The sequence below is a fragment of the Strix aluco genome, chromosome 4 (assembly GCF_031877795.1).
Source record: "Strix aluco isolate bStrAlu1 chromosome 4, bStrAlu1.hap1, whole genome shotgun sequence".
NCBI lineage: Eukaryota > Metazoa > Chordata > Aves > Strigiformes > Strigidae > Strix > Strix aluco.
In genome coordinates, this window is record NC_133934.1 from 12,395,197 (window position 1) to 12,415,740 (window position 20,544).

The window sequence follows — 20,544 nt, forward strand, 5'->3', positions numbered from 1 at the left end:
ACATATTGTCTCAGAGGAGCCACAGGAATATTTGGACTAAAGAAGGTCAGTGGAAGGATAGTTGTGATCGTTTACTTTGTTTGGTCTGCTAACAGTACAGGTATATTCACATATTGCTTCTAAAAGCTGGTAAATACTTCAAGTAAAGACTGGAGTAGTAGGAAGAGTGTTACCTTGACCTGACAGCTTAATAATGCTAAAATCCTTTTAAGGGTTTGAACCGTTGTAACCTCCAGGTAAGAAGTGTCAGCTTCCAGTGGGACAGTAAATGATGGTCATTCTGACCATATGGAAAAATATGTACTTTTTTGCTATCAGGGACGTGTTTTTTCATAGATGAGAAAGAATATTTACCCAGAATTAACATACCTGGATAAAAGAGGGTATAAACCGATTGATTTCGTAGTAAGATTTGTTTAAACTTCAATTATGAATGTCAGGTCTGTTCACTCATGGTTAATACCACTGTGTCTCACAACCCTTTGTTATTTAAAAGTAATTATATTTTTCATCATAAAGGAATCTACCAAAAAGAAAGCAATAAAAGTCTGCCAGTCTGAATGCCAAAATGATTGCAAACAGAGCTAAACCAGTTGAGTATTAAAGTTAATCTGGTAGTGTTATGATCAGAGAGGGGAAAGCTAACCTCTTGGGTGTGATTCAGGATGCTCTGCAGGTTGTTGTGCTGTTTGTCGTGAGTGAATGGCACCACAATGTGACACGTTCCAGAAGCAATGTAGATTGGCTTGATGGTATAACCTTAGAGTAAAAATGCTGCCACTGTATCATCTTGTAATTTGACCTGTCCCTGGTAGTGCCCAGAGGCTGTCCTGGCAGCTCAGAAGTGGTCCAGGCCATTTTGTTCTGAAGGGAGGGGAAAAGAAAGTAAAATGTAAAATAATGCTTGCATTTCAAAAGTTAATTTGATTGTCTAAAAGTGCTCTTTCATTTTTAACTCCTTGGTATGCCTGTATGTTTCGAGCTAGCTGTAATATGCCATTTTTGAGTGGTAAAGGTTAAATTAAATGAAATGTCTGGCATATTCTCTTTGAAGTAACAGTTACATTTTCTCCCTCTCCTCTACTTCTTATCTGTTTCACTTCTCTTCTCCTGCAATAGGAAACAAGGACTTCCTCTGAGAGTATTATTTCTGTACCTGCTTCAAGTACATCAGGTTCCCCAAGCCGTGTGATCTATGTGAGTATTTCACAGTGAAATTTGTTCTGTGGGATGGGGAGAACCCTATGCTTCCTCCTACAACTTAGCACATTGTGTGGAATGTTAGTGTCTGCAAACCACTGCAGTTGGTGATTCCTCTAAAATGGGATTTACTTTCTCACATTTAAAATGTTTGAATACTGCATTTGCCATAACAGAATTCTGGCAGTTTCCTCTTATTTTTTGTGGTGTATTTATAGCACTTACATTATGACTAGAGCTGGCTTATACCAAAGCGTGCAAAATACTGCAGTGCGTTCTAAAAAGAAAAGTTTAAATAAACAGTACAGCCCACAGGTAGATTACAAGCTTAGATGTGAATGCAACTTGTCTAAATCGAGCTCTTGAGCCTGCATCTGATCGCTTATGAAAATACTCATGCATGTGATTGCAGGACTTGGGCCTTGACAAATGCCAGTCCCTAACCTCAGAGGACCTTTGATGTGTTTATGGTTTAAGAAGTTCTGGCTCTGGAAAGCTCATAGAGAGAATTTAAAATAACAAGTATGATGAAAGTTTATGCTGAGTATTTTTTCAATACCAGGTGTACCTTGCTTGTCATAATTGCTGTAGCTAATGTTCATGGCCAAATTCTCAAGGCTACCACCAGTAGGTAAAAAATATCCACGAGTATCATGATCCATACAAACATCTCTTGGAGAGCTCCAGTATTCCCAGGCCTCTTTGTCCTGTCCAAGTATCCCTCAGGTAGGCAGGTCGTTCTCATTGGATAGGACCATATGTAGAAGAAATTGCTGAAAATATGATTGACTGCCAGAGAGGTTATTACACAAAGATTAAGAGATTTTATCTACTACACTAAGACAAGTAAAAGAGTGCCTTGGAGACAAAATTGTCTTTTTTCTTCAAGTAAAAATTATTTTGAACTCAATATACCCTTTATCTGAGTAAGATTGAACTAGAAGTGAAGGAACCACCCCTTATCTAAATGCTTATCGGTGTTTCTGAGTTCTCTTTCCAGTAGAGCTCCATGCTGGTGAATATCAGTGGTATATTCCCAGTAAAAAAAAAAAAAAAAAGTCATTGCCTCAACTCCTGTGAAGACAATTCATTGTGCTAGGAGCCTGTTATCATGTAATATAATACTATTTTGGCCAGATGGTCTCTATCTCTCCAGCCATGTACTACTACATTGTTTTTATAAACATGAGCATCCTTCTAAGATTTATATGTTTTTAGTGACATTTATCTAACTGTTGGATGGTACTGTTTTTCTTGATGTTTGTGATTACAGCTTTAAATATGCTTCACAGGCTGTTAAAAGTCAAGGACAAACCTCCCTTCTCTTTTTCTGTTTCTTTCAAAGGATATCATTAAATCGGCACACAACTCTAATGTTTGTTACTGTACTATTCCTTTAGAAGCAGCTGGGACTGTGAAAGAATAAAGTTGTCTCACAAATATGAGTCAATTAGGAAAAAAGATTTCCCAGAGGCGTGCAAGTTCTTGCTATATCTGTCTCATCTCTGACTGCTTAATTGTCAAAGCTGTGAGATTGATTAAATCCTATTTTGGCTTTCACGAACAGGAAAGTAAAAAGAATTAAAAACATGTTACTGGACTTCTATATTATCAAAATGTTTCTTTGGCTATCTTTTGCATCTGTTTTCTATTACAGGAGTGTTATGACTTACAGACATGCTCAAGATTTGTCTTGGGTGCTTTCGTGATTGGTTTTACCAAACCTAAAATTCATGCTGCCACTGAAAGGAAGGTCCCACCCACACATAGCCCTGTCCGTCTGTGGCCATGTCTTCCCATCTCCTCTTTGGTGCTGGTGGGTGCACAGAGGTATGATCGGTCAGATTTGAGACCAGATTCAGTTAAAAAATAACCCAGGAAAAAACTCCAGCCAACCAAAGAGGCAAAAAGAGACCCAGCCATCTACATGTCTTCTAATGCTAACATAGAAGACAGAGCAGAGTGGGAAGTGGCACACAGGACAGCCACTTTCAGTAGCATGGATTCCGATCATTAAAACCAGCAGTAAAACTGTACTTTAACAACTGGTGAGCTCTGTGAAGTATTGTGTTGGGACAAAAGAGAATTTAGAGGAAACAGTTAAAGCTTAGGAACCATGCATTCATGGTGCTCTTACTTTCAAAGGCATCAAGTCAGAGCAATGCAATCATTCTGAACAACGCACCATCTCATGGGAGACATGTTTCTGGGTCGTGTTGAGCGGTCAGCTAGGGAAAGATGGAAGAAAGCATGTTTTGTCTAAACCTGAATGTGGTTCATACAGATGGCTTACTAAAGCCATACAGCTTTTTCTTCATCTGTTAATATCAGACTTTGGTATCTTCTTGCACTCTGAGAGAGCACTGGCCAATGCCCTTTGAAGTTAATGGACATCTTTTCATGACCTTTGGTGATGGCTTCATTATATCCAGACTGAAATTTACCCTGGTGCTGACATCCCCTTGGAGTCCCTAAATACTACTTAAAAATTAGTTGATTTCTAAATTATGCCATTAAATAAGGCTTAAATAAAAGTCCTTCTTTATCCTTAGCTAAATTTTATGAAGAGAGAATTAGGTGCTCCAATCTAATATATCAAACCAGAAGGTTTAGGTTAGGTTGCATAGCTGTGTTGTATGTTCTTATACTAGAAACAGAAATCACATTATATTTTTATACAGATCATATTTGCAATTATACAATTGTAAAATTGCATATTCCAAATTAAACAGATACTCTAAGCTTGGAGCATGGTTTTAACAGACTCCAAAATACCAGATTATTGAAGAAATGGCTTAAAGCTTTTTAACTTCAATTTGAGCTTTCCCTAGCATATTTGAATTCCACTCACATATTTGAAACTAGGTGAAACAAATAAAATAAAAACCAATGTAGGCTGAAAGTAGAATTGAGTGTTTAGAGAGCTACTGTATCTCTAAGGTGTTTTTTCATCCAAATTTGCCTACATTTTGTGTAACTAGATAAGTTTTACTCCTGACAGTTCTGAAGTCTAGTGGGAGAATCTCAAGTTGCACATCTAGATGGAGAGATAGGGGCTAAAATTACTGTAATTAAATAGTCCCAATTCTGAACTTCTTTGGGTTCACTAGAATAATCTCCACAACCCTGGATACCTTAAAAAAAGAAATTATCACAGCCTCCTTTGCCTTCCTTGTAGGTACAGTGCTGCCCAAAGTCTTCCTGGAACAGACCTGATGGACAGATTCCTCCTTACCTTTGCATGACCTGTCTCTGCATCAGATCTTGCCACTGGCTTCTCAGTAGGGAGGGATTTATTTTCTTTAAGGGGCTATTTAATTTCCCTTCAATTTCTTAAAGTAGCTGCAAGGAAGGTGAGATCCGTAGCTCACTGAAGAATCACATATTTGATTAAAACACATTTTTTCCTGAGTTTTGAGGATGAGAATATGCGATGGTTATGGAAGCTTTGTTCCACTTTCATAGTTAAGAGGAATCTTTCTCCTTTGCATGTTGCTTACATTTGCACAAATTCATACATTGTTTTAGAAAAAGAGATAACTGAAAGTTGTCACACTAAATTTTTCCTGTATGACTAACCTAATAGAAAACTTCCCTGGAAAATTTAATTTTTCTTAGCTCATCATAAGAAAAACTATAATCACTGCACACAAATCCTGGGTACTTTAATATTTTTACATGTGGAAAACATTATTACAGTTTTATAGCTGATCATACCAAGATTTTCAGAGAATAGCAAGTTTCACTCATCATTTTGTTGCCAACAAAGAGCTTATAATTATGCAGAGCCTGAACCGAGAATGAGACAATTACGCTGCCCATTTCTCCACTCTCAATGTGGCCAATCTGTCGTTGTATCTAAAAGACAGTACATACTGGATACATTTTTGGTGCAAGTTACCATTATCCTAAGGATAATCTGTGCAAATGTGGCATTTTGATAATTATACTCTTGGAATAAGTGTAGTAAGAGGAGAATGGGGAGAGACACAGCCCTTTCTCTCTGTTGGCTGTGTGAGTCTCATGAAAGGATTTGAACTTTCCTTAAGTGGCATCTGTGATCTTTCAACTAATCCACCATGGTGCAAATCCATCATCTGCTGGTTTGTGACCCATAATTAAGGGATACTTAGACATAGTCAGGAAAGGAGTTGAAGCTGTGGGACACAGCTGAATGGGAAAAATAAAAGATCTGATTAATGTTTTTACGTTGGAAATACATATTTGCTTATTCACTACTGCTTATGGTAGGAAACCCTGCACACCAAAACTACTTTAAAATGAAGGGTGTTTTGCCTGGAAAAGACTACAATATCTGTCCCCCATGTGTCTCTGTGCAGCTAGCAGTAAGCAGGATATAACCAAGGGAAGTAGAATGTTGCCATGCTACTTCTATTAACCAAATGTGAGTGACAAAGAAAAGGAGAAAGCACCAGTATATAAAAGGAAAGCGGCGGTAATATTTAGCATTGTGTAGCAAGTACAAGAGATTGTATTACAAGATTGTATACAAGAAATACAAGAGATGATGATGACGACTTTTCTACCTACGCTTACTTGTCCTTTTCTGATTGCATCCTGATCATATTCTTTCTTATTCTCACTGCTTTCTTTCCTCCTTTTCTTAGGCAAAGCTTGGAGATGAAATTCTTGACTACAGGGATTTGGCTGCTCTTCCTAAAAATAAAGCCATCTATAACATTGACCGCCCAGATATGATCTCCTATTCTCCATATATCAGTTACTCTTCAGATGACAGGCATAGTTACGGGGAGGTACTGAAACATGGGTATTTTTTTTTACGATGAATTTGAGATTATCTGTGCATCATTAAACATGTTGCTGAACACTCTTTAACATGTTCATAATTTAAAAAAACCGCAACTTTTGTATCTTCAGTTAATTGAGTCATGTCATCCATTCATTCACACCTTCCAAAAAACAAGCGAGATATTCATTTCACTTTTTAGCTTGTGGAAATTAAAGAATTGCTTTCTGTGATCATTTTTTTAAACAGATGACATGCAATTAAAATATGTTTTTCTGTGAGAGGAGTTCTACATGCATGCAGTAGGAAACAGGAGCCATTGCTAATTATAATGCAGAAATCAGAAGCAAAGCCAAATGTCTTTTGTGATTTTTAAATTTTTTTTAAAGTTTACCATGTTATTTTGGTAACACAACAATGGTATCACTTTCCTATGTGTAAATTTCTTTCAGCTGTCCCTAAAGTTCATTCTCATGTCATTCATGCATTTCAACCTATTCATATGCAGAGCTAATATTACGCAGTTTGTGCTAATGAAATCTAATTTAACATAATCTTACTAATTCTGGTTTTTGTGAAGCATATTTGTATATAACCTGTCATGCAAGTTAGCTTTTCTTCCCTAGCCATATCTACCTTTCCTTTGAATTTCTGATTTCTTTTATAATTTTAGATACATTTTTACAAATCAAACCTCTTAGATATACTAGGTATATTAGCAAGATAATATATAGTATATTAGCAAGGGTCTAGAATGGAAGTCTGCTTTGTTCTCTATAGGTGTAAGTGAATGGGTAGAAATAAATGTTATAAATAATAGCCATACTATTTATAATAGCCGTAGTCCTGCTATCACTTACACCATTTACACTTTATCAGTACCACTAAAGTCTCAGTACTTCTCCCAGGTGAAGTGCAGCCCATATTTTAGGTTTTGCAGACTCTTTTCCAACCCCTCTCTGTACTATGCTGAACCACAGTAGCTCCATTATAATGCATCCTAAAAGAATTAAGACTGTATCTGGTAAAGGGTTTAAATGGTATTTAGGTTTCTGATTTCACAAAACCGAAAGTTGCTGCCTAGCCCTGAACTTATGGACTATAAACACTTCCTTTCTGTGTCAAAATTCATGGGTGCTGATAATGTTTGTGGGCCTCCTCAACTGCTCATTTTCATCTAGACTTGGCAGAGGTGCATAGACTAAACAACCTTCCGCCCAGCTCCTGTGAGGACTCAGTCATTGCACCCGCTCTGAGGTGATTTTGGGCGGTGCTTGCAATCCAACATACACATTTTCGTGGTGCTCCAAATATTTATATCCTTGATATTGGCAAGGGAAAAAAAAGATCCTGTCTTCCAAATTTCAGCATCCTGGCTACTACCTGCAGTTGCACTAGTTTCGGTAGATTTGCTCAACTCACAAAACATAGCGTTTAATTTTGAAAGGAAAATGACTAAACAGCAAATTGTCAAATTACATGATGTTTAATTAAAAATGAAATAGTACCTGGCATTTAGCCAAGGTCAAACCACCACAATAGTACAGATATTTTACTTTCCCTTAGAACAATCAGCTCTGAACAACAAAGTTCTAGTCTAGATTTGCTTCAAAGCAGATTTAGCTGGGGCTTATGTGTAGTTTCAGGCAGTTGCTTTAAATGGGAGTTTCCCTACTAGCAGTACTCTGTGACACAGGACTGGCCTCACCAGACCCAGGATTTTGTAGCAGAGAAATCAACAAAAGCTTCATATGAAATTATTTATATCTTATTCCTTATTTACTTATTAAAAAACAAATACAAAGAAAAATTGCCCTGACTTAATTGACAGGTGTTTTTCCTAAGTCTATCATGTGTTATACATGGATATTGATATTTTAAAAGTAGTTCTCACAAGTAACATCATGCATGAATTTGTATCACTAATTTGTTGTGTGTTGCTGTTTGCAGTCACCTCAGTTGCTCTCTCCAACACCTACTGAGGTAATCCCCAATGCCTTTGTTCTCCTGTTCTGACCCATTTTGTGATGCATAAACCCAGTCATATTGATTACCAGCAGCATCTGAAATGTGGGGTTTGCCTCCTACCTCTACAGTGCATGGGGTTTTATCATTTATGTTTTTCACAGTGTTACTTGTGTTGAATACGTGCTCTGCTTCTGGATTGTCATCTGTATGCATCTACCTCCATGGTCATCCATCTTTCTGCTTTCCAAAATAAAGGTTGTATGGTGGTCACTTCTCCAAGCTCTACTAAATAAATTACATTGGGAAATATGATTTAAGTTTACATTTAAAGCTGCCAGCTTGAGTTGGATTAATGCTTGGCATAGCTTTCTCTTATTTTTTTCTTTTTTTTTTAATTCCACAAATAGTTAAACTACTTATACTATTTGTGCACACATAATGTTAAATCATTTGTACATACCTGAACTTCTAGGTCTGTGTATTTTATTGAATGTGTATTAATGATCAAAGCCAGTCATTGTTTCAAGAAACATCACCTTGGAAGCAGGGATAGCATTTCACATCATTTCCCAGATAGTAGCTCAATTACATATCAGGCCTGGCTAATTTCTCCATTATCCCAATTTTATGTATTGCAAAATTTTGGTATTGGTGGAGGATGGAGAATTTCTGTTAAGGATTATAAATCACAAACTGTGACTATAACCACTGGTTAAACAGAGAAGTTAACCAATAGAGATGTAATGTTATTGATAGTTTAAAAATAAAAACGTGCTTTATTTAATAATGGATGTCATGAACATGATTGACTGTTCCTTACAGAGACACAAAATAACAAAAGGTAAGTTCTGAAACAATCAATATGAAATCTTGATGTTTTGGAAGATTATAATAATTTTGTTTAAATTAGCTACCAATTATCAAACTGTCAATACTGTTAAATTCCAAAAGTGACTGGTATGGAGGTTGGTGCTGCCATGACTTGTGTTATGTGAATGCTCTCACATTATCCAGATTTGCCATGCTTGCTGTCTTTCTCTAAAGAGTCTATGATCAGGGGCTCAGGAATCATCATCTGCAAACTTGTCACCAATTTTGTTGCAGGATTTTTATTAGGGGAAAATTCCACTGTATCATACAATCAGACACATCATCAACCATTAGCTAACACTCATATAATATTTAAATATCGTTACAAGACTTTCTAGAGACATTGCTATAGTGCTTATAAATCTCTTCACAAGGGTTATAGTGGGTATTAACTAATGTAGTTACTTTGTGAAGGAAACATCTCAAACTGGGCATAGAGGGGTTGGTGGCAGAATGCCTGCAAAACTGCATGCTTGGGAAGACATCATTTGTTCTCACTTTTTTGTATAATTTCTTCTGAAATGGATATTAAAGCAATAATGCTACTTACCACTCTACAAAACTGATTTTCTGTTTCTGAAAATGCAGTCAGTGACTTTAGGGTGAGGTGGAAGGGATGGAGCATACCTGAAGATGAGAAAAAACAATGATGGGAGAACATTCTACATCTCTGTGGAGTCAAGGAGAAGCTGAATAGGAAACCGCATTCATCTAAAAATGAATGGATGGATATAATTAAGTTGTCCTGATAGGAATCTGGGAGATGATGATGGGGCTAAGTAGGATATCCTATGTTTAAATGATGAATGATCCAGTGGGAGTCATGCAGATGCCTAAAGAAGTCCCAGTATTCATGACAGGTGACTAATACCTGCTATGGTATAGCCTGTCTTCACTCACTCCTACTGGAATAGGAGAGGGGAAACATTTTTTGGAGCATGACTTTCCATAAGGGAGCATCTGCAGGTTACATTGATTTGTTCTAATTTGCAGTTAACTCAAGCCAATTCTTGCTTGTCTTAAAAGAAACAAGAAATTTGAATTTCCTTTTATAGCTAGTTTACAAAAAGTAATTTCCACATCTGATTCACTCAGTAATGCTTTTACTGTTAAGAAGACACTACATGCAAATTGCAATTGTAATTTAACTAGCTATAGGGAGTGAGGAGATTGGAATGGGTGTACATGGTTTTAAGTGGTTAAAGCTAAGGGTTTAGTGGGAATGGGTTGTATGACTTGCTTTGCACAATGCTGCAGTATTAATGCTAATGCTATATATGAGTGTTTATATCACTTCCCTAGCTAGTAATGACCATGTTGTAATATGGTACGCTGGGCAATTTGTACAGCAGACACAGTTGTTTCTGTGATGTAATGAAGCCAACAAATGCTGATTTTTGTGTTGCCTGTAGCCATTATGCGTCCATTCATATGAGTACAAAGTGACCATAGCAGTATCACGCTAACCTGATCTCATCTTCCACCCACTGGTGTGTGTTCAGGGAACTATACTGTCCTGAAACAACACTTCTACCGTGTTATGTTCTTTTCAGATTACATTGTCATTTTAAATTCATGTATGTGCTGACTTTCCTGGGAACATGACTGTTCTCTGATACTTGGCAGAGCTCTTCCAGTCACACTGTGGTAGAGGTGCTTACAGCTGAAAGCAACCTCATTTCATTGAGATTGCATGGAGTGTTGACAGCATTGACTTCCATCTACACTGCACAGAAACGTACGAAATGTCATATTGTGCCTGTTTCAGAAGTTATTTCTCTTCCCTGATAACATATATTTCCTTTCTTCCTCTCAGGGTGACCAAGATGACAGATCTTTCAAGCAGTACAGGACTTCAAGTCCTAGCTCTGCTGGCTCACTGGGCTATGGTCGCTACACTCCAACCTCCCATTCTCCTCAGCATTACAGCAGACCAGGTAATTGAAAAGCGGCCCTACTTATTCTCTAGATTTTTCCACTACTTTGTCTTATAAGTAGAGCAGACTCTTGTAGACAGGGGTTTAAGGTGGAGTAGCAGTTCATTGCAGTGATTTATTTATGGTGAACAGAGTCCTATGGGGAGAAAGGAAACAAGTACTTCAGGAATGAGCATCTAAGAAAATGAAAACAAGTATCTAGAAAGATTGATTTTATGTATCTGTAAGCAGAAGATAGAAGAGTTTAAAGGGCTTAATCGTGGTCCCATCCTGCCTGAAGCTACACATTCAATCCACAGCTCTTTCAAGGTACAGCATGGTAGCAGTGAATGCACGCAAAGCCAAGAGGGTGACCAAGTGACTTCATCTCCTTTTTTGTACCTCAGGGTTATGGTCTGTATGTCCTCTCCATAGTGCAAGAGCTGGAGGAGTGACTAGGGGTTCTAATGACTGGGTTTTGAAGGCCAAGTTGCCTTAGTTGAGAACTTACAGCAATGTTTATTGCAGCTTTGGGCTGTAGTAGCAGTTGTGTTGGTGCTCTTATCACACAGAGAGGAGGGGTCACCTCCTTTTGATCTTTGCATGGGAGTCCCTTACAAAAGCCCATTCATATTTGGGCACTGTACAGAGTTTTATCCTTAGAAATAATCAACTAAACTGCTCAAAATTCATTCTAATTTTTCTCCACTCCCATCATTTGGGTGGAGAATACAGAGCATTTATATTATTTTCTTGGTGTCTTTTAATTTCATTGGGGATACATTATAATGATAAACTAGTTTGGAAATTGGGAGTTCTTAATCTTTCCAATGGAAATGAAAATTTTACGGGTAACAGAAACAGTTTTTACAGGAATTGAGTATTTGTACTACATAAAGTCTTTGACAAAGTGAAAATGAGATTGAGTATCAAAGATCTATTAAAGAGAGGAAAGATTAGTCTCCGCTGAAAGTTTGGCAGCTGTGTGATGCTTAAGCTTAGCTGCACACTGTTAAAGCAAGGAGGAAGGATGAAAGAATTTCCAAATTCTAATGTTTTACAGCTAGATGATAGTCATCATAATTGCCACTTTTATTAATTGCCATTAGTCCTCCAAAATATGTTATCAGGATGTTATTACAACAAAGCAAATAGAGATGACTTTTGAGAACATTTTTTAAAGTACTTAATAACATGTCTAACTCTCAGAGCTCAAATAACTTCATGATGTTTCTTCAAATGCTTAAACTAGCCATGCACTTGAGTGCTCTGGTGCGTTGTGAACTAAATGCTACCAGCGTGCACTGACGGCAGTGAGAACTGGACCCACTCATAGCACAGTTCTCAGCAGAGACAAGGCTCTCCCCATTTCATTTCATTAGATCCATTATGAGCATATATCATTCCCTCTTGCAGCTTTTGAAAAATGCAGGTTTTCCCCTGAGTGCAGCTATGCTTTTTGTGGTGCCTTTTCTGGAATATTTTCTGATGCGTTACATTATCAGCATTTCTGTCTGCAGAAGGCCCATGTCCCTTGGCCAACCGCATAGTATGGCCACTGTGATGTTTTTAGCAATAACTAGAGAAAGATGAAGTCTTAAATATAAACTATATGTTTTCTAAGCATCGGGAGGAAAATGTTCCTGAAAAAAAAGGATGGCATTGTAATTTGTGGCTTTCAGTAAGTGAACTAAATAGTTTATTTTCACTTACTCTCTGTTGCCCCCAGCTGGTACTCAGAGTCTTGGTACCAGTAGCTGCATCTCCCTGCCCCAACACCCAAGCCCTACATCTACATTCAGACATCATTACATCCCTTTCTTCAAAGGTAAGGTCCAGGAATGCAAAACCGTGCTGTGATACTGTAGACTTATTCAGATGTGTTCCACTTTTATGTCTGTGCAAGCATGGCTTCCACTTGGATAAAATTTGTCTTAATTTTGTGCAAGTGCTTTCTTGATGTACTGTGTAAGTTTTAAGAACTGAGTGGGTATGGGTTGTTTTATTTTTGCTTTTTTTCAGTAAGTGTTAAGTGTCTTTCAAAGGGGTGGAGGGAAGGAATTAGCTTTTATAATGAAAATGAGGGAGGGAATAATTTAAAAGTCTGTTCTAAAATACAGTGCTTACCCTATTTTGGTGATGCTAAATAAATATTATAACAAGCTTATACATGGGATCCAACATTGGATGATCAGTTATCTATAACCATCTAACCTACATTTATCCTACATTTAGATATCTTCATATTATTTGTAGCATTACCAAAAATGATGCTAGATAATCTAGTTAAATCGATATAACTGCACTGATTAGTAAATAATCTGTGCCACACATTATAACAGAATAACTGAATCTATTCTCCTTGCCATTATTTTTTTTTTTTTTTGTAGTGGATATTAACTTTTAATCACCTTCATGTTGCAGATGTGAGACAGTACTGAGGAATGCCAAAAGCCTTTGAGGCAAAGGCTTTTTTTTCTAGCTAGTTAGTTAAATGTCAGAAAGAGAAGACATTCAGCTACCACATGTCTTCCCCTGTGTCTGTCCTCTCTAGTAACAATATGAACTGGAAGGAGACATGAATGGCAAATATTTTCAATGCCTGTTCCTTGACTCTCATGTACTGTTTGATTTAATAAAGCAAAACTGTTGTTCTTGCCCTCGTAACCATAACAGAAAAGGAGGTGACCCTCTGCAGGAACCAGACTTGCAAACTCAAGTGAATAGCAGGCACTCATTGCCCTTGGAAAAATAACTAATGCATCTTCATTGGGCACTAATGCATCCAGAAACAGTTCTGCCAAAGTCAGCTGAATGTCACTAGTATAACAGGAACAGAATCAGGCTTGAGTCTTCCAAATATGATCCCCGAGAGAAAATTTTGGAGGAAAAATCTGATAAGATTAAACTGTTTGTTGTCATTTTAAAGTCTACCTGCAAAGCTTCTTCCCACAACCACAAGCAGTCACCCCCACTGCATTTCTTGGAAGGCTGGCACACACCCTGGTATTCTCTGAGGCACTGCTTGAACAGTTTTTTGATCTGTCCTCTAGATTTGGATGATATTATCCAACCCGATATACTGAGTAAGAAAAACCTTTTTTGTGTGCCTCAGTGCACGATTTCACGTTATGGAAAGCTCTTGTTTGAAAGCCCGCCTGCAGTTGCTTAGCAGCACTCCTGTTAAAATGAGTTTCTGTTCGGCGCTACCTGTTGTTGCTCAGAGCAGCAGCAATTACTTAGTGCTGCTGTTTGGAGGAAGAAATCCTCAAGTGGCAGCTCTTTGTGCCCAAACAATTATTAATAGTGTGCTCAAAATTATAATATTTTGCAATTCTGCAGCACTTTTTATCAAGGAGCTAAAATGTTTTGCAAGCAGTAACTTACAGTGCCTCACAGCAATCCTATGAGGCAGATGGGTCCGTTTATAATTTTCCTATATAGGTAATCCTGAGCCCTGCAGAGGTTGTATAGATTATCCACTGTTTTACACTGAGTTAACATCTCAGTCTGAAATGAGTCTGATTTGCCCCCATCCTCTTCAAGGTCTCTGAATTCTTTTCTTTGAGTTGCAGACTTTTTTCCTTATCTGGAGAAGTCTTTTGAGGGTGTCAATGTGCTACTTTTTTCGTTTCAAATTGGTTAGTGTGGGAAGAGTAGGATTGTACCAATAGTGGCTTTGTATCCAGACCAAGGATTATGTTGCCACTTCAGTTTTAACAAAGTGAAATCATGCTCATTTAAAAAAATGTGATTAAATCCAAAAATAATACACAGCTTAATAATGCTAGAAGTAATCTTTGTAAAACCAGCGCTCCACAATTGTCATAAAAATATTTCTTTAAGCTTCCAGGAGACAGAAATGTTACTACCCTAGGGAAATTAAAACAGGCAGAATCTTCCTTTTGAATTCACTGAGTTTGCTTCATATTCTTCCTGAGAATGACATGGTTCATCATTTTTCCAGTGAAAATATGATTACCGAGTTCCTGTTCTTTCTTCAGTATACTGTAGTCTAGCTCCCATGAAGGGTAATAGTATGGGCTATTCTTTATCATGCAGACAAATGATTTGCTTGTGCTCTTTTAAGGATTTTTGTCTTCAGAATGTCTTAAAAATAAATCCTGTGACAGCCTCACTTCAAGAAATCTTTACTGTTCATGCCTTGTGAATCATAGGGTGTGATATTCCAAGTACCTACACTTGGTGTAACTCTTCCTTTTGAGGTGATGGAGTCAGTGAGTGACCAGGCTGTGCTGAGTCCTGCTGAGAAAATGCTTACTTAAAACGTGGTGGAAAGTATCTTGCCTTTCTAGTGCAGGAGCACAGCTTGCAAAGCCCATTTATTTGGCTTTGAAAGCTTGAAAAGAGTTAGTCATCAAACTTCAAAAAACTTTGTCTAGTTTAATGCACCATGTGCAGAGATATTAAAGGATTCAGTTTCAGGAGTCGGCGTCTGACATCTCTCTCATTAGGCCAGTGGTATCTGTTTGTTCAATCCTGAACTTAGACAGCTCTTACTGTATCTTGTTAGCAAATTTCCCATCCTCCCAGATAAGATAAAAGCTGACTAGAAAGGAGGTATAAACAATATCATGCTTTTGCTGACAATCCCTTGAAAAGGGAGCATGGTCTGAGCTCTGGTCAGTTGGCTCCACACACAGAAGGTTAAAAGAGCAGCCTACCCCGTCAGCAGCCAAAAGACACAAGGAAGTTTTTGTGGTTGACACTCAAGTTCAAAGTAAACCTTTCCAGATTCTTTCCAAGTTAAACAAAATCCAAGGAAGAGTTCATGATTCTGGTTTTTGGCTCTGCACTGACCAGTAGAGCAGATCACAGCCTTTAGCTGCTTGTGGCAGAAGGCAAAACCAAAAGTTTGAAAAATCAGTCTGGTAGTTGTATTTTCTCTGAGACCTTATTTGAAGTTCTTCTTCAGTGTATACCAGGCAAACCTTGAAAGAGACAAATTCTTGGCAAAGTCTCATTTTAGAGACTTTAATTATAGGCTAGTTTAAATGACTGACTGTAGTTCCTCCACATGAACTTTCTACACGGGTCTTCAGTTTGTATTCTTATTGAATACTTATTTTTGTATGCAAAATGTGAAATACAACTACTCTTGTGGGTTTTGTCCAAATCAGTGACAGAATTAAAGTTTAAATGTGCATCGGCTTGTACGACTGGGCTGCAGGAAGAACCTTTTCCCTCATTTCATCCTTAATTCTTCCCTTTTGAGCAAGATAGAGGTGATGGCTATGCAAACTGCTCCACACAGATGACCCTTGCATTCAGCAGTTTGCAGATTTGCTGTCCTCTGGTGCTTGTGCTTGCATCCTGTTTTCTTACAAGTTTATTCCTCTTAATCAATGCTTCTTCATGATTCCTCACTGACACTCTACCTTACCCCTGAAGAACGACTCGCTATGTGTGTAAGATACCAGCACCTTGGGGTCACTGCTCAATTAAGTGATTGTTCAGGCAGGTCATATATGAATATATTTTATATATTAATAATATATAATTAACATATAATTTTTAAGTAAATGAGGAATGAATACACTGTGAAAATCACTTGAAAAATTTCCTTTTCTTTTTCAAATAAAAAATTCCAATAGTAACATCACATTTGGATGAATGACATTACAAGATTTTTTTAAGGTTTTTGGAGTTGTAAGGGACCTTACTTAAGTGTCTCCTACTGCTCTTTGCATTCAAACTGGCTTCTTCCATTTAGTAAGGATGATCATGCATCTGGGCAGCAAGCAGCAAAGAAAGAGGAAATTAATAAATGTGCGGTGAAAACCTGTCACCACTTCTTTCCTTCCAAGAGCAAAGCAGGAATCAAGAAACTGAATAATTGTCTGGTTCCTTGTCTGAGGACAACTTGACTGCAAGCTGGTGGTGATGCACCAGATTTTTAGTAATTCCATAATTCTTCCCTTACTTTTTGGAAGGACCATTGGCTATCAGCATGTGCAGTTGAGATTTCAGTTGCTCAGCTGCTCAGATTACATTTTTTCAACAAGAAATCACTGTTATTTGGTATACAGTGGTAACAGCTGAATAGTTTCTGAGTTTTAATTTTTCACCAACTGTGAAAATAACAGACACAAAATGTAGAGCTGATTAGTTAGTGTATCATCATGAGATGCACAGCATTCTCTTCTGATGTCGTCTGGCCTGTTTCTGCTCCCGCTGAGCTCAGTGGCGGTACCCAGCTGACTTCAGTGGTGCATGTCAAGTCTGGCTTTGGTGACAGACCGATGACCATGCATCCACTGCTTGTCAGCAGAGGCAGAGACCACCTCCATGGGCATGGCCTAGACAGTTAGGGTAATCCAGCAGTTTTATGGTTATAAAACTTCTCCTCCCTGAAGGCAGAACTCAGTTACAGATCTCGTGCTCTGAGCTGCTGCACTTTCTTTATCCCCAAAAAGTTGCTATAATTTCATTGTTACTAGCCATTAAATTTGTGCTTCATCCACACTAAAACAATAACAGTGAATTAACAACCATTTTATGTTAGAATAAATGTCATGTTTGGCTTCCAGTTGCTTAACAGTGCTGTAAATTAATAGGATTTTACAAGTCCCAAAAAAGTAGAGCTTTACTTTTTTGTTTGCCAAGCAGCACTATAATGCCATAGAGTATGCTTCAGGGAAATAAGCTAAGAGGAAATGAATGACACCTAATAAGCATTTGACAAAACAAGTGGAAAAATGGATACGGATAAATCCTATGTATATCTTGAAATCTGGTGAAGTGACTATGGCATTATAGAACCATGACTTGATAATCCAACTTTGTTTGCATAAATAAAAAATGCTGTGGCATGTTACTTGTGGGAAAAGTTTGCAATTAAGAACCAAATTTCAACATCTGTTTTTGTCACTGATATATGCAGGAATGTTTGACTTAACCGTAACATCTGTTTTTTGGTCTAGTCCTGCTTTGAGATAACTTAAACACTACTGAATTATTTCATTACTGGTTTCAGGGGCAGGCCATGAGCCATAGCATTAAGCTTTTAAAAATATTCAGTTAAGGCTATGCAAAACACATTACAAGACTGTGGATGTTCTTATCCTTTTTTTTTTTTTTTTCCATTAAAGTGTTGTTGAAAGAGGAACTTCAGTTTCAAAGTGGGGCAGTTTAATCTGATATTATCGATCAGGTATTCATTATTGATGAGATGTTTGGAGATTCAAGCTAGTACATTGTGCTGAAAAATAATGGGTTTTACGAAAACCATATATTTAAAACTGTTGGATTAACAAGTCATTCTGGACAAGCTTTTATGCTTGAAATACTCTACTTTGCCTTCCATTTTTTCTTTTATCTGCTTTCTTTGCTCTTCCCCTTGGAGGCAGTGAAAGTGGTCGGAGCACTCCAAGCTTATCCATGTACTCAGACAGCAAATCTTCACCTTCTGTCTATCAGCAGGCTCCTAGGCATTTCCATATTCCAGGTAGGCATTCACTGCTTAGCTTTTGATCTTCAATTGCTGACACCTGTTTATTCTCTTCTGAATGTATTTTTTTTTTTGCACTGATTTGTGAATTTCAAACTGCAAGAGAAGAAAATGTCTGATAAGTGAAAAATCTGTTACCTGTTAAACTTCATGTCAGAAATAAAGGAGTGAGAGAGCTGTGTGCTTATGTGTATATAAAAAAAAATGCATTAGAGGAGGCATACAGTGACAAATGTTATTAAGCCTACAAAGATACAATTATTTATAGTGCCATGGCTGCATAGGTCTGTTGAATACGTGTGCAGGAGGGAAGGCTGAAGGTATTTTGGTTTTGGTTTTTTCCTTATCCGTCTACTCTCTGAATTAAAGAGTCATATTAACATAGACTTTGAAAATAGCTGGAAGACTTAGAACTCCAGGAAGCTCAATGTGGCTGTGTCTTTGTATAAGTACTATACTGTTTTCGAGTTACATTCAGTCAACAAGCACATTAAATTTATGTCCACACTGTTTAGCTTTTTGACTGCTAAGCACATCTACCTGTTCAGTGGAATAGTTTATGTATGTTTAGCTTCTGGGGTTAACATTTGTGTAAATGTACTGTAATTAGGAATTGTATCTGCTCAGGTCTGTAGTACTAAGTAAATCTGATATCTGTACAACATGGTATGGGAACCCTGGACTGTGCCTCTGGGGGCTTTCAAAAAACTCCTCGAAGGCCGTGTTAACAATACAATTCAAAATATAGACAAACTATAAGATTTCCTATAAGAATATTGGACATTTCCAGTATAGACATCCAAATCTGAACATGTACACTTTCTTCATCATTAATGGAGAAAGTGCCTTTTCAAGCGTGACTATTATAGTAGTCTGTTGTACCTGTATATGAATTTTATTTTAAGTAGTGACAAGCAGAGCCAGTTCCTCTTTGATGTCTATACATTGGCAGTGCAGATGTAACAACCTACATTTCAGTAAATAAATGCCATTCAGGGTGCCTTAAAGCATTTTGAATGACTTAGGGAGGATTATGCTGCATAGGTGGGTATAGCCAATGTTTTAAATGTATAAAGATGATGAATAAAACTTCACTATCTTGTAATAACCAGTGAATGACAAACCACTGAATGAATGCATAGTCTTTTCTGAAGCGTTTGCATTTTTAGTGTTATTGAGAGGAGACAAGAGCAGCATGGTCTGAACTGCTTGCTTACTCTTTTATTCTTTCCTTTCTCTTTCCTCTTCCTCAGACACTGGCGTAAAAGATAACATCTATAGGAAACCTCCTATCTACAAACAGCATGGTACAGTCTGCTTTTCTCTTGCAGTTTTCTCTACATGTTTTCGTGAAGAAATGCTTATTGACTTCCAAATTAATTTGCTGTAGTCTTTGCATTCCATTATGTTCCTGTAATCTCAAATAGAAATGAAAAAAAAGTAACATGAAAATTAAATAGCATTTTGTATAACATTCTGTCCAAGGATTCAGTAAGTTCTCTAAGACTAGGGTAATGATAGTTTTATTTGTCTTGGTAATTCAGAGCTGTTAGTAATTTAGTTAGTTTTCTTACTTACGGAATTATATAACACATGTAAATGTTGAAATTTTCTCTCCTGTTTTCAGACCATGACTTGGGGTATCTAGTTTTTGCAAATAATTCTGACTTCTACATTGCTGGGGAAAAAAATTGTGCATTGATAAGTTGTGTATATGAAACATCTACTTTTCATCTGCAAGTTCTTCAAGCTGTAAAATATGAAGAACAAATGTAGTCACACCATGGCAGTTAGAAACAAAGTCAGTAACTGATAACATCGGCAAGATGTAGTTGGAAAACCTTTGGTAGACCCAGCACTAAGATTGCTGTCTGAGTTTCTAAACAACAGAAAGAAATATGTGATGTTTTATCTGTCTGAAAATCTGACTTAAGACCCTAGTAAATATGAAAAATAGAAATATAAAGTCTACATTCTTCTGTTCTTGCTTTATATTTCACTAATTAACATCAGTGCAATTTTCGTGTTGGTTTTGTGTGTTCTCAGTGATGTTTGACAACGACCTTGGTTCATGATACAAGATTAGTAATAGGGAAATCATTTTTTTAAACTGAATTCCACTATTAATCTTTAGAAACAAATATGTAGTGATTTTGCTGCAGTAAGGGTGCCTGAAAAGTGCAGAAGTACATTTCTGGTTAAAAGAGTCATGATTGGGGTACTCTTGTACTCAGAAGCAAAGGACAAAAATAAAAATAAAATAGGTAATATAAATCTGCCCCACACCAAAAACTTTATTTTAATCATGACTGCACCCCTGCTTGGGAACAAATGAGAATAAAATAAACATG

General features: G+C 37.3%; 1 protein-coding gene across 8 annotated transcripts in view; it reads left to right on the forward strand.

The window, feature by feature from the left end:
- The window catches only part of ABLIM2 (actin binding LIM protein family member 2), a 146,847-nt gene that overhangs the window by 97,370 nt on the left and 28,933 nt on the right, over window positions 1–20,544 (forward strand). For 4 of the 8 annotated variants that reach the window (XM_074822032.1, XM_074822034.1, XM_074822033.1 and 1 more), the window contains 6 exons: window positions 1,120–1,197; window positions 5,829–5,975; window positions 7,919–7,951; window positions 10,623–10,743; window positions 18,089–18,190; window positions 19,447–19,500. In XM_074822032.1, the coding sequence (XP_074678133.1) occupies window positions 1,120–1,197; window positions 5,829–5,975; window positions 7,919–7,951; window positions 10,623–10,743; window positions 18,089–18,190; window positions 19,447–19,500 (535 nt within the window). The remainder of the gene's footprint in view (window positions 1–1,119; window positions 1,198–5,828; window positions 5,976–7,918; window positions 7,952–10,622; window positions 10,744–18,088; window positions 18,191–19,446; window positions 19,501–20,544) is intronic. The other 4 variants (XM_074822035.1, XM_074822037.1, XM_074822038.1 and 1 more) reach the window with 4 other exon arrangements.